This window comes from Amblyraja radiata, chromosome 13 (genome assembly GCF_010909765.2).
Source record: "Amblyraja radiata isolate CabotCenter1 chromosome 13, sAmbRad1.1.pri, whole genome shotgun sequence".
Taxonomy (NCBI): Eukaryota; Metazoa; Chordata; class Chondrichthyes; order Rajiformes; family Rajidae; genus Amblyraja; species Amblyraja radiata.
In genome coordinates, this window is record NC_045968.1 from 23,921,555 (window position 1) to 23,935,535 (window position 13,981).

At 41.6% G+C, this 13,981-nt stretch overlaps 1 protein-coding gene across 3 annotated transcripts in view; it reads right to left on the reverse strand.

Moving 5' to 3' along the window:
* Nucleotides 1-384: 384 nt before the first annotated feature.
* Nucleotides 385-13,981, reverse strand: part of iws1 (interacts with SUPT6H, CTD assembly factor 1) — a 45,139-nt gene continuing 31,542 nt past the window's right edge. For 2 of the 3 annotated variants that reach the window (XM_033031431.1, XM_033031430.1), the window contains exons 10-16: nucleotides 13,226-13,355; nucleotides 12,154-12,271; nucleotides 10,101-10,212; nucleotides 5,515-5,577; nucleotides 3,963-4,019; nucleotides 3,624-3,735; nucleotides 385-1,171 (exon numbers count right to left, since the gene is read on the reverse strand). In XM_033031431.1, the coding sequence (XP_032887322.1) occupies nucleotides 1,046-1,171; nucleotides 3,624-3,735; nucleotides 3,963-4,019; nucleotides 5,515-5,577; nucleotides 10,101-10,212; nucleotides 12,154-12,271; nucleotides 13,226-13,355 (718 nt within the window). In that variant the 3' untranslated portion in view covers nucleotides 385-1,045. The remainder of the gene's footprint in view (nucleotides 1,172-3,623; nucleotides 3,736-3,962; nucleotides 4,020-5,514; nucleotides 5,578-10,100; nucleotides 10,213-12,153; nucleotides 12,272-13,225; nucleotides 13,356-13,981) is intronic. The other variant, XM_033031432.1, reaches the window with a different exon arrangement.

The following is a 13,981-nucleotide window of genomic DNA, read 5'->3' on the forward strand; positions in this document are numbered from 1 at the left end:
CCTATCGTTCCCTAACACTGTACCTTTCTTGCTTTCAAAAGTCAAAATGATATCCTTCTAATTTAATTTTTAATAAAGACACCAATTTCTTTCTCTTTATCTTGGAGAATTTGTCTCACATTATTCCTTACAGCTTCCTACAAAAGAACAGCATTCTTTGACAGACGCTAGGAAGGCAATAATAAAAAATTGTCACGTCTCAGGTAACCAAAGACGTCATGATAGTTCTCCTCAGCTTCTACTCCTAAAATTAATGAGAATACATGTCAGGATTTTATTAAGATAACTTTCTGATTAGGCAATTTTCAAACACCACACCAATAACTGAGCTAGCGTGTAAGGGGAGTGATGTCTACAACTAACCATCAACTCCTGAGAAGTGCAAACCTTTACAAAGAGGAATTTATTTGTTTAAAAAATACAGCATGTGTCTACAATCACATATTTCATCACAATCTATGTTTGCTCAAGACAATCAGCCCAACCTTTAACAAAGATACCCACTGACAGGCCTACCCAGTTAATGAGAGCTTACTGAAAGATTTAAAGACCAGCACGATTCGATATGTGTCGATCTCGCAGAGATAGCACACACTTCAAGCCATAAATCCAAACACAGCACACGTTTACATTTAATGAAGTTCTTTTTTTACCGCTGCTCTCCACTTAATTAGACAACTTGGCTTACTGCCAGACAGCTGTGTTCATCCTCTACTGGGCGCCTTGTAATTTTGTAAAGACTTTATTCAACTTCTATACATGCAGTCTTCAGTGAAATAAACTCATCCGCTCAACATGTAGACTGGGTTCTTCAAATATGCTGTGGTCAGAAACGGTGACTGGATATCTGGAGCTCGGACATGACAGGTACCTTTAGTTCACCATTTCAAGACTTTAAAAAAAAACACTTGAAAAGAATGTTTGAAGACAGAAGAGAGCAGAGGAGGTATATCAATTCCACTGGGCCGGACGGTAGGAGCGCACAATTGTGTATGTAAGCTGTTGTATTACATTCGCCAGATCCAGGTTACTGATAAGCAAACAATCACAGAGGCATGCGATTGCCTTCAATGCTGATTTTTACTGCTCGAGACGATTTGGTCATTTTCTTGATGTCTTGAAATCGCCGCATTTGTTTGTCAAGACGATTCAATGTTTTCTTCACTGCTCCCTGAGGGGACAAGACAGAGACTGGTAAATATACGTTAACACTGCACAAGTACAGTATTGCCACATAATACTCGCGACAATGGACACAAAATGCTGGAGTAACTCAGCTGGTCAGGCAGCATCTCTGGAGAAAAGGAATAGGTGACATTTCGGGTCAAGACCCTTCTTCAGACCGAATACACTCGACACCTTGTAATAAGAGAATTTTGCCCGAATAGCCCCTGACCCATAGCGCTGTGCACATGGCGCTATTTTTAAAGCCCATAGCGCTGTGGCTGGTAGCGCTATATTTAAAGCCCACACGCTGCAGCTGGTAGCGCTATATTTAAACCCCATAGCGCTGCAGCTGACAGCGCTTTGTTTGAAGCTCCATAGGCTAAGCCGATGGCGCTCTGCTTAAATCTTTGCGCGCCAATCAGCAGCGCTGTGTGTATTAACTTTACGTGCCAAGTCAGCGGCCAGCAGCTGTGTGTGTATTGCTTTACGTGCCAAGTCTGCAGCTGATAGCGCTTTGTTTCCAAAGGGCGGGGTACTTGCTCGGATGCAGGCCCCTGCCATTGGTTGTACACAACTTGGCTTGGCAATTGTACTGCCTATGACTACAAGAAACTGCAGACTTGTGGTGCAGCCCAGCCTATCACACAAAACAGCCTCCCCCCCCCACCCCATTGACATGTATATTACCTCAAAAACAGCAAACATAATCAAGAGAACCAATTACACCCTGGTCATTCCCTCTTCTCCCCCTATGCCGTCAGGCAAATGATAGAGAAAACTTGAAAGCGCGTACTCCCAGATTCAGGAACAGCTTCTCCCCTGCTGTTATCAGGTAATTGAATGGTCTGCCAGTAAGCCAAGGGTGTAGTCCCGATCTTCCAATCTACCACAATGTAGCCCTAGCACATTTTTTTCAAATTTGCCCTCTCTGTAGTTGCAACACTACTCAGCACATAGCTTGTTTTTCTGTTTCCACTACCTGTTGTATTTGTGTATGGTTTGATTGCACTCACATATGGTATGATTTGGCAGAGTAGTATGCAAAACAAAGTTTTCCACAATTCCTTGGTACACAAGACAATAATAATCCAATAATAATCAAATTCTACCATCATCTGTAATGTCTGGGGATCAGATTTTCTGACCTGCTATTTCCCCAAATGCAGTTGCAACATACAACTCTCAAGAAACATAACCAAGCTCAGCATTCACTGAACAAAATGCTGCGATGGTCAAATGACAGGATCCGGCACATGACAATCATGCAACGTCCAGTGTTTCACAGATAAATAACTCTTGGCGAAGTATAGTTGACTCTCAACTGCCTATTTAGAGTAGGGAGTAGAATCATACTAACCTTCATGCAAAAAAAATAGCAGAACATTTTCAACAAGGCTTCTTTATTAATCAGCTGGGACAAAGTGGAGATTTAAAATATATATACATTTGGATCAACTTCCATTTAATTGTCCTATTTGCCTTGTCATGTATTCTGGGCAAATCACTCCACTCCACCCCCATTCTGGAGTTACAAACCATACCATGAATGGCTTGGACATACTCAGTCTGTGCCTTCCCACTGTGCAGCAGTCCAGTTGCCGAAGAGTCCTCGTGGATCTGGACTGTACACATGGCAGGTATCTAATGACAGAAAGGCCTTGAATTTCTGGCTCAGCCACTCTACAACTTGTACAGTGGCCAACTGGAATCAAATAACATCATAGACACATCGGCAACTTGGACAGTTTTATATTGAAACTATTAGAGATAGATTTGGCATTGTCAGACAATTATTAACTGCAAGACCTATTTATATACATCACCAAAGCACCTAGTACCGCGACTGACAATGTTTATATGCTCAGCATGTGGGTGGTCACCTGACCTACCAAAACAACATTTATTCCAGGGTTACCTCTAAATGAAGAAGCTTCCTATTCTGTAATCAACCCTAGCAGACAAGTATTGAACAAAAAGTTGATCAGATTGTTCTTTCCTTCTCGAGTTGAGTTTGGTTTATTATCATGTGTACTGAGGTACAGTGAAAAGCTTTTGTTGCCTGCTAACCCGTCAGCGAAAAGACAACAAAAGAATGTTTAGTTTAGAGATACAGCATGGAAACAGGCCCTTCCGCACCGACCAGCGATCCCCGCACACTAACACTATCCTACACACACACTATTTACATTTATACCAAGCCAATCAACCTATAAACCTGTACGTCTTTGGAGTGTGGGAGGAAACTGAAGATTCTCGGAGAAAATCCACGCAGGTCACAGGAAGAACATACAAACTATTGTGCAGACAGCACCTGTAGTCAGGATCGAAACCGGGTCTCTGGCGCTGTAAGGCAGCACCTCTACCACTGCACCACAGTGCCGGCCCATAACATGTTTTGTACATATTTTGTTAAACTACAATCTCACCGCCAATCCAAGTCACTCTTCCTTACTCACCCTGCTCGCCTCTATTTCTACATTCCACTTTGGTCTAACAACATAGTCCCGATTTGATGGCAGTGGCACTCTGGCTCTTGTACAGAATCCTGGATCACCAGGTCGAAGTGCCCTGAAGTTGAAAGATACAAATGACAGCTTAGTGAAGTATTTAAAACGATCTGAATATTTGATAGTGATTTATACTGAACTCTTTAAAATACTTTCAATCTATATTCTCTCCCCTTTCAGTTATTTAAAAAACCGCGATTATATAAAGAATGATGGACGTGTGATAGTCCTAAATTCCAGCTTTTTGCATCAGTGCTGAAGCTCCACTTTGACTTCTTAATCACTTACTTTTCCTCTCCTGTCAACACCTTATCCAGATCTCTGCGAGGGGTCTGCCCACCAGAACTACGAAAGAATGAAACAGAGTTGTTTAATTTCTTGCATGGCATGCAAATGTACTTACAGGCCTGATGAAGATACTTGCACTACTTTCAGGGAAACCAGCATAAATTAACAATCTCTATAACCTCCATCTGCATAGATAGGATTTCAAGATTTGCAACAGCTGAAGTTACACTATAGCAAAACCAGTGTTTGGGATAATTAATATTATTCAGATAATTTTCAACTTGAACATTTATGAAAAACTCTAGTAAAGGAGAAAAAAGTAGATGCTTGCATTCTCATTCCTGAACCTAAAAATTAATCATACTTTCCTCTTAGTGACCTAATTACAGTTGGTAGACCTGCACATTTCACACCTTACTTGATTTATTGTTGTCTTTCATCACCTTTAAAAAACACATTGCCTTCCCTTAGAGAGAGAAAAAACATAGTACAGAAACTCCATGGATCAAGCAGCATCTGTGGGGGGGAAAATAAATTATCTACACTTTGGGGACTCAAGATCCTGTATCAGGACAGAGAGTGGAGGGAAAACAGCTGGCATTAAGAGAGGGGATGAGAGGGTGAGACAAGGGCCAGCAAGTGAGCAGAGGATGGGGGTGGTGGATGATGTGCAGTTGAAAGCAGGTGGGGAGGGGAAGGTGTGGAGTTGGGAGACAGAGGCAAGGGATTGATGGATGGAAGCAAACAAGGAAATAAAAGGGCAGATGGAGCCAGATGTGAGGAGGATGAAGGTGGAGGTTGAATGTCCACATATTAACAATAGAAAAACAGCAACAGAAAGGCTTAGAGTGATGCAATCAGATAAATAAGAAATGTGTTAGAAGGAGTTATTAGGGGAGAGGTTATAGGCAGATGGAACAAGGTAGGACATCAAAATGGGTTATAGGATTGGGGGACGGGGAGGTGGTGGTGGGGGGGGGGGGGGGTGGTGGGGTGCTTGAAGGACAATATGGGAAAGAAAATATGAATGGATTACAAAAGGTGGATCAGAAGGAGAGAGGGGGAGGAGCAATGGAGGCAAGGGTTACCTGAAATTGGAAAATTCAACATTCAACAATACCCAAGGGGAATACGAGGCGTTGTCCAAATAAAACCTGGTTTCCTACACCGGCAATGTGGTATCTTATCACAAAGCGTTGACTATTTATTGATATTGACCAGGAATATCACAACAAAATTATGAAAACCAATCAAAATTGGGTTCCATAGCCAAGCCAATTTCAGAATATAGTCAGTGTCATAGTGAACTATAGCCTGGCTGGCTCTGGAGCAGGAACTAGCCTGAATGTTCACTTACAGATATTAACTATATAGAGAAGATTTTCCCAAGGATTTAACCACAGGCAATAAAAGAGGAACTAGATTCTTCAGAACAGTTCAATTAAAAAAAAATCCATTAATAAACTGGAAACCTGGAATGTTATTTAACAAGCAGTAAACCCATAAAGTTTTTGAAATGACAAAAAAGTACTAAAATCACTAAATTGGAAACCTGGGGTAGCGTCCTTGATCAATGGAGAAGGCATCGGCTTCGTTGTCATCACTCTCTTCGTACCTAGCATTTTTTTTATAAATGGAATGAATGAGGCAGAGTTTAAGGGACAGGGTGGGCAGCCACATCGGAGAAAAAGAACAGATTGCAAATGTTACGGAAATTCCGCAAGATGGGTATTCACAGTAAACAATGAAAAAGGCAGAGTGGAGACAGAAAGACAAACTGGAAATAGATAATCAGGTGAAAGAAACCGTGCAAGAATTAGTACAAACTCAGAACTGGACCGGATAAGTTTAGTGAAATGATATGGAGTGAGGAGTGATGTGTGTCCATCATGGATTCCTTATTAGTCTGGCAGCTGAGCAGACCTGTTCTCTTCATTTCATTAGGGGGTTGGCTGTAATTGCAAGCTAGTCTTTCCATTTTAACAAGCCAACCCCCAATAAATTTGGTTCTTAAGAACAATCTCATATGATTAAAGTCAATGCAGATGATCACACATTTCCCATTGCTTTAGGAAAATAACGTGCTCACCATTAATTAATTCCCAACACCAGGACCTTGTGCAGCAAACATCATTTAACACATTGTGAAAGTGCTTTAGACCCAACAGTGGAGATTTAATGCAACAATACAAAAACTTTTGCAATTATAGCTATAAAAATGAAAAGATAAAGAATCGTCAAATAACCACCTAGGCACCAACATTTCAATTGAAACTATAACCACAGTCGTGATGTTTACCTGCCACGGTGAAATTTGGCGAGGTGTTACATTCTTTACATTCACCTGCAGTAGAACTTTCCACCAGTGTTATTCCAGAAAACACCGAGTTACATACAGAAGGTAAATCCTCCATTCTTTGAAAGATATTCAATCTTATCATATTAATAGGATTGCTGACACAGAGGAGGAAGTGGAAGATATAAAAGGCACTGTGTCTTTATTGGGAATGGGGAGACTTGTGCAAAACTTATTTTCATTAATCTTTTTTCACTAATAATGGTTTGAGACACAATGTTTCTTTTATGAAATTTCCCATCTTGACTGTCTGGTGATTTCCTAATCTACGCAACAACAACATTCTGACCTCTGTTTTTTTTTTGCTTGGAAAGCTAAAGCTAGAATACCCAATGGTAAATCATCATTGGAGGAACATATCTCGCTGCGATCTCGCTGGCTCTCCACTCCGCTCTGGACCACTTGGACAACAGAAACTCATATGTCAGGCTGTTATTCATCGATTACAGCTCGGCATTTAATACAATCATCCCCTCCAAACTCTCAGATCTGGGTCTCTGCGCATCCCTGTGCAATTGGATCCTCGACTTCCTCATTCAAAGCCCACAGACTGTTCGAATTGGTGGAAATGTGTCAGCCTCGATAACAATCAGCACGGGAGCACCTCAAGGCTGCGTGCTCAGCCCCCTGCTGTACTCACTCTATACTCATGACTGCGTAGCCGGTCATAGTGTGAACTCCATCATCAAGTTCGCTGATGACATCATTGATGGGGCCAAGTCAGAGTATAGAGGTGAGATCGACCGACTGACCTAATGGTGCCAGCACAATAACCTGGTCCTCAACACCAGCAAAACCAAGGAACTGATTGTGGACTTTGGAAGGGGTAGGATGGGGACCCACAGTCCCGCTTATATCAACGGGTCGATGGTGGAGAGGATCAAGAGCTACAAATTCCTGGGCGTGCATATTTATGAAGATCTCTCCTGGTCCGAGAACACTGATGCAATTATAAAGAAAACACATCAACGCCTCTACTTCCTGAGAAGATTACGGAGAGTCGGGATGTCAAGGAGGACTCTCTCTAACTTCTACAGGTGCACAGTGGAGAGCATGCTGACCGGTTGCATCGTGGCTTGGTTCGGCAACATGAGCGCCCAGGAGCAGAAAAGACTACAAAAAGTAGTAAACACTGTCCAGTCCACCATTGGCTCTGACCTCCCTTCCATCGAGATCTATCGCAGTCGCTGCCTCAAAAAGGCTGGCAGCATCATCAAGGACCCACACCATCCTGGCCACACACTCATCTCCCCTCTACCTTCAGGTAGAAGGTACAGGAGCCTGAAGACTGCAGCGTCCAGGTTCAGGAATAGCTGCTTCCCCACAGCCATCAGGCTATTAAACCCAACTGAAACAAATCTCTGAACATTAATAGACCATTGTCTGTTTATTTGCACTTAATCTGCTTATTTATTGATGTGTGTATATATTTATATAATGGTATATGGACTCACTGATATGTTCTGTATTCATGCCTACTATATTCTGTTGTGCTGAAGCAAAGCAAGAATTTCATTGTCCTATCTGGGACACATGACAAACTCTCTCGACTCTTGATATCAGTCCAAGATGAGAATGTAAATAAGGGATTGATGGAGAACATCTTCGATTTAGGAAGGAACCCATAACAAGGTAGGCTTTGAATAATAAACCATATTCATTTAACTCCAACATTATAGGAATTACTGCATCTTGGTCTTGCTTCTTAACTATTTGCAGCAAATAAACAAATTGGGAAGGACAAGGCAATAGTGTGATTAGCATTGGCTTGTTCCCAACAACTGGCACAAAATGTTGTTGATTTCAATGTATCTATGATACTGTGAAATTGCAGTGCACAGTAGTGTCCAGATCCGGCAGTTGAAGCCTTTTGGATTTTCACATCTAGACAACCAATAACTGAAGACAGGTTCTTAAATTTACTAACCAGTAGAATAACAGAACCTTTCTGTCAAATGGAAAAAACTGTTGAATTTGACTCAGAATGAAGTTGTTACAATGCAAGATGGAAAGGCCAGAGCAGGAAAATCTTTAGATGAGACGATGTTGAGGATAATTTTACTCCATTTTGTCAGCAATTCCTATTTTTATGTAGATCCTGAACACGCACGGGAAGTTGAGCACATAATAAACCGCGATCTAATGACAATTAATCACATTCTAACCCTAGATAGATAAAAATGCTGGAGACATTCAGTGGGTGAGGCAGCATCTATGGAGCGAAGGAATAGGTGACGTTTCGGGTGTAAACTACCCAAGCGATTGGTAGTTGGGTAGTTTACACCCCAGCGGTATGAACATTGACTTCTCCAATTTCAGGTAGTACTTGCTTTCTCCCTCTTTCCCCTCCCCTTCCCAGCTCTCCCACAGCCCACTGTCTCCGCCTTTTCCTTTCTTCCTCCCGCCCCCATCAGTCTTCTTCTTCTTTCGTGTGGCGTGCACAGCCTAAAGTTGTTGGAAAACTTGTTCTATTTGATCTTCCGTTTGTGCACGTCGAGTTGATTGCATTAGTCGAAACAAGGCGGACCACGTGAAGGATGCAATCTTCCACCTCCCACATCAGTCTGAAGAAGGGTCTCGACCCCAAACCTATTCCTTCGCTCCATAGTTGCTGCCTCACCCGCTGAGTTTCTCCAGCATTCTTAACTACCTTCGATTTTTCCAGCATCTGCAGTTCCTTCTTAAACATTCTAACCCAAAGTCATTCAAAGCAATAGTAGAAGCTGATCCCCACCTCTCCAACCCCCAGCTCAGTCTGGGATTCCAGGCAAGGTCCCTATAGTTGTCATCTCATCAGTCTGGCCTGGAAACAAAAACTAACGTTGGAACCGATCGCACCAGGTCCACCTGCATAACCATATAACAATTACAGCATGGAAACAGGCCATCTCGGCCCTACAAGTCCGTGCCGAACAACTTTTTTCCCTTAGTCCCACCTGCCTGCACTCATACCATAACCCTCCATTCCCTTCTCATCCATATGCCTATCCAATTTATTTTTAAATACCAACGAACCTGCCTCCACCACTTCCACTGTAAGCTCATTCCACACCGCTACCACTCTCTGAGTAAAGTAGTTCCCCCTCATGTTATCCCTAAACTTCTGTCCCTTAATTCTGAAGTCATGTCCTCTTGTTTGAATCTTCCCTTTTCTCAAAGGGAAAAGCTGATCCACATCAACTCTGTCTATCCCTCTCATAATTTTAAAGACCTCTATCAAGTCCCCCCTTAACCTTCTGCGCTCCAGAGAATAAAGACCTAAATGCATACCATACTATAATAGGCTTTATATTCTGGCTGCACTGTGATTATGATCTGGCTGCACTGTGCACCAGACCACAGAGTAGGAAGCAATTTAAACTTATTCATCTACTAGATGATTAAACTTGAGATGAGGTAACAAGATTACTTTTCTCTGAGAACTTGCGAGATTATCAAGCTTTCAACTTTCATTCTTATTTTGGACAATGCCCATTCTCTTTGACACTGCTGAATTCAACAGTCCTGTTATGTATGGACGGGTAGATTTTGGAGAGCTTACAGGTTGGTTTTTAGAAATAAAATTCTGCTCACACATTGATTGTAATCTTTTCCTCCCTGTCAACCTGACCAACTGTGATCATTTTCTGCTGGTGTATCAACAGCAGTTTGACACCAGTCACTTTTGTATGAATTAAACATATTCTGGATTGATGCCAGATGGAGAAAAGAGGTCCCATTCACTAGAAACCTATAGGACAGATGTATGGCATATCCTCTAATTACAATTCATTGTCAAGTACCTGCTCAGACGTCGACGGGTTGGCATCTGGTCAAGGTCTCTCTGCTCTCGTTCCTCTCGAGTCATTCCTTTATAATTTGATGTCAAGCCAAAAATGGGTCTCGACCACTCATCTGGGAGAAAAACCAAATAGTTGTACAATTAGAAAGCCAGAAAATTAAGAGCTTTTCGCTCAGATTTCAATAATCCTCAAAGTGAAACCTTCTGGAAAAGAGAACAGTAACACAGAGCAAGGACACTTCTTGTCTCAGTGCCAATTCTGCCTGCTGGTGCTGCCAAACTCAGAATGCTGGCCCATTGACTGATTACATGGAAGGGCAACAGTGGGAAGTGAGCAACGAGGGAAACAAAACCTCAGCAAAGTCTAGTGATTTTCAGAGTAGATTGATAATGATCCTTGCAAATAAAACATGGGCTTCAACATTGGCAATAATATTAAGGGATATATCAGGATAATGAATCCTTCCTATGTTTGGTAAAACTGAAAATTCAACCTTGCAGGTCCCAATGGGTAATTCGATCGCTCAAAAACACACGCAGAGTCAAAACCATTTCTGAATTACATACATAGAATCCTCTGGTCCCTGCACAACAACATGAAGATACTTTCGCACGAAGAATTGTACTCTGATCGAAGGGTTCTTCGGATAAATAGTGTAACCATCTGGGTTTTCTTTGAAGAACAGTAATGGGACAGTTAAAACTGCTTCCTATGATAATTTTTCCTTATTATCCATTCCACGCTGAGAAACCCATTAGTTTCAGCACTAAAAGCCTCTTGTCCATCATTGCTATTTCAAAGGAATTCGTGGAACCATCAATCTTTATAAGAACTGGTGCTACTGGCAGAGTTGCAAGCACTGACAAAATAAGGTCATGGCAGTCGGAGGGTTCCAGGTACTGCCGAAACGGAGATCACAGCACCTTGTGGTTCCCAGCACAGTTCTAGCTACCCTTTAATCACTCAAGAACAAATTTGAAGAACCTAGAGCAAGGCTTCTGTTTCAAAGGGAAATTCGGAACTGTTTAGTTATTTGTTCGCTGTGGTTCATCTGTGACTCGCCCAACTGTTTTCTAACCCATATTTCCCCATTTATTATATGAATGATGCAGATTCGTCAGGATGGATGTCGGGGAGGTTATATAGGGACAGATGCAGTGATGCAAGAAAGTGCAGCAACTTATTTAGTTTCCACCAGCATGTCCTCGAGAATTTTGCAGATGTGCTATAGGAAGTATTCTTACTGGATGCATCCAGCCTGGTATAGCCAACGGCTCTGCTCTTGACTGTCTGGATCTGCAGTGTGGTGAATACAATCCAAAACACTGGATGGATTTAAGAGAGAGTTAGATAGAGCTCCAGGGGCTAGTTGAATCAAGGGATATGGGGAGAAGGCAGGTTATTGACTTGGGATGATCGGCCATGATCACAATGAATGGCCAAATGGCCTCCTCCTGCACCTATTTTCTATGTTTCTAATCCAGTCTGTCACAGGCTCAATACTTCCTTCAATTCAATCCATCTTCATGGTGCATAGTATCAGAATGCCTGCCACCCTGGCCATTCCCTTTTCTACCTTTTTAGAGGAGATACAGAAGCTTGAAAGCTTAGACATCCGGACTTAAAAACAGTTCCTCTCCACCGCCAACAGACTCCTGAACCAATCACCTCTTTCATACTTCCCGGCTAGAAGTACTGCTTCTTTTTCTTTATCACTCTTACTGTTAACTTTAGCTCAATCGGTTATTCCATTACTGTGCTTTAATTTTTCTTTGCACTGATCTGAATTGCACTGATCTGGATCTTGCAGCATTCTGCTGATTTGCACGTCATTGTATTTATTATTTACAGTAATTTATTATTACTGTATATGTGCTGTGTATTCTGTGAGCTTCAAGTAAATAAGGAATTCCATTACATCCTGGTGTATATATGGCAATAAATTACTGAAAACTGACGTGCTGGGGGATAACCAGCTCCATTGGATTATATCACAACACATGTTGTAAAATAAGGAGAAAAATTAAGAAAGTAAGAATGAAGACAAACATACTGATGAGCTTTCCTGCAAGTTCCTTGTTAAATCTATTTTCCTTGGGATGTTTATACAAGTACATCACACAACGCCCAATCCCACTGTGCTTCAGAGTCTCCTGACTCACACTGGGCAACTGCAAGCAAAAACATAGTCAATTACATTCAAAATGCGAAGGCAAGTTTAGGAGATAACTCCATTGAGTATTGTATTCAGTACTAGTCACCACACCACCACGAAAGGGACAAGGGTACTGCATGAGAATGTTACCAAGACTGGGCACGTTATGAATATTGACAATGTTGTGAACATTTTCTTTAGAATAGAGACTGAGACTTGCAGCACACATGATCCTGCAATCTGTAGCCTGAAGAATGGTATCGACCTGAAACATCACCCATTCCTTCTATCCAAAGATGCTGCCTGGCCCGCTGAGTTACTCCAGCAATATGTGTCTATTTACCCTGCAATATTCAGTGTTTTCAGAGAGCAACGCGAGGAGGAAAATAATTGTGCACCCACCGCTTCATTTTATTTTTCTACATCGGGATGCAATTGGCATAATAGTTTCACAGTACCAATCTCTGAAGAAAGTAGTGAAGACATTTAGTCCAGCAGTTGATTTGTTAAATCTTAGGCAAATATGAACAGGCATGGAGGTGATTCTCAACTTGACTTTTTGACCTGCAGGTACCAAACTCAAATGTCTGTTCACCTGTCAGCCTGGTGAGACCAGTACAAACGTGGGTGTATCTGTAACTGCATTTAAAGAGGGGTTAGTGGATTTTCTTACAGAAGATGAATTAAGATGTATCACATCCTGGACAAGGTTTTCTGGCGGTTTGGGTAATTAAAGAAAAAATATAAATGAGGAAGGTTTTCACTTGAAGGAGTGCTATGTTGGATGATTGCAATCTTAACAAACATTTCCTTATTAAGCTTTAGAAAATGTGAAGATGTACAGTGGGGTGATGGGTTATGGGTGGAGGAGAAAAATCTGTTCAAAAATAATTGAAATGTTAATTACAGATGTTAAAACAAGCGTTTAAAATCCTATGCTGACGTCATAGGGCTATGCACACCTGCTTACCTCCTGTAGTATCTTTAGTAACTCCTGGCGGATCTTGAGATGTGGCAAACTCTTGTCTGGTAATGGGGTGAGCCATTCCTTTATAGCCGACATCACCCCACTGTCAATAAAAGTGTCCTTCAAATCCTGTCTGCAAGAATTGATAGGAAACTCAGCATCAACAGGAAAAAATAAGACAATTTAGCCACGATTATTCTCAAAATATTTCCGTCAAACGAGACACACATTACTTTAATTCTCCTAGGCCAAGAGGTTTTCACAATCCTTTAAACATGTGGCCATCTCAGTATCCCGAGCAACTCCATGTCTTTTCTCTGCACATCACCTGAGAGTGATTCATGCAAATTTTGTTTTTATTGATATTTTCTATTACAGGATTATTAAAATCTCAAAGTGTTTTAATCTGTATACAGGTGCCTCCCGATTTGCGATGCTTCGACTTGTGATATTTCGACTCTACGATTGGCAACCGCTCGGCAATGGTAGCGAGCCACACGTCACTTCCGGTCACGTGATCGCAATGTATTACGACTATGCGAGAAATGACATAAAGCGTAATCTAAGTGAAGGTGAGGTGTTGCAGTTTGGGAGGTTGAATGCAAGGGGAAGGTATAGTTGATGGCAAGAACCTTAACAGCATTGATGTACAGAACAATCCTGTGGTCTCACTCAGGAAGTCATGTTGCAGCTTTATAAAATTTAGATTAGGATATACTTGGAATATTTTGTGTAGTTCTATTCACCCCTTTATAGGAA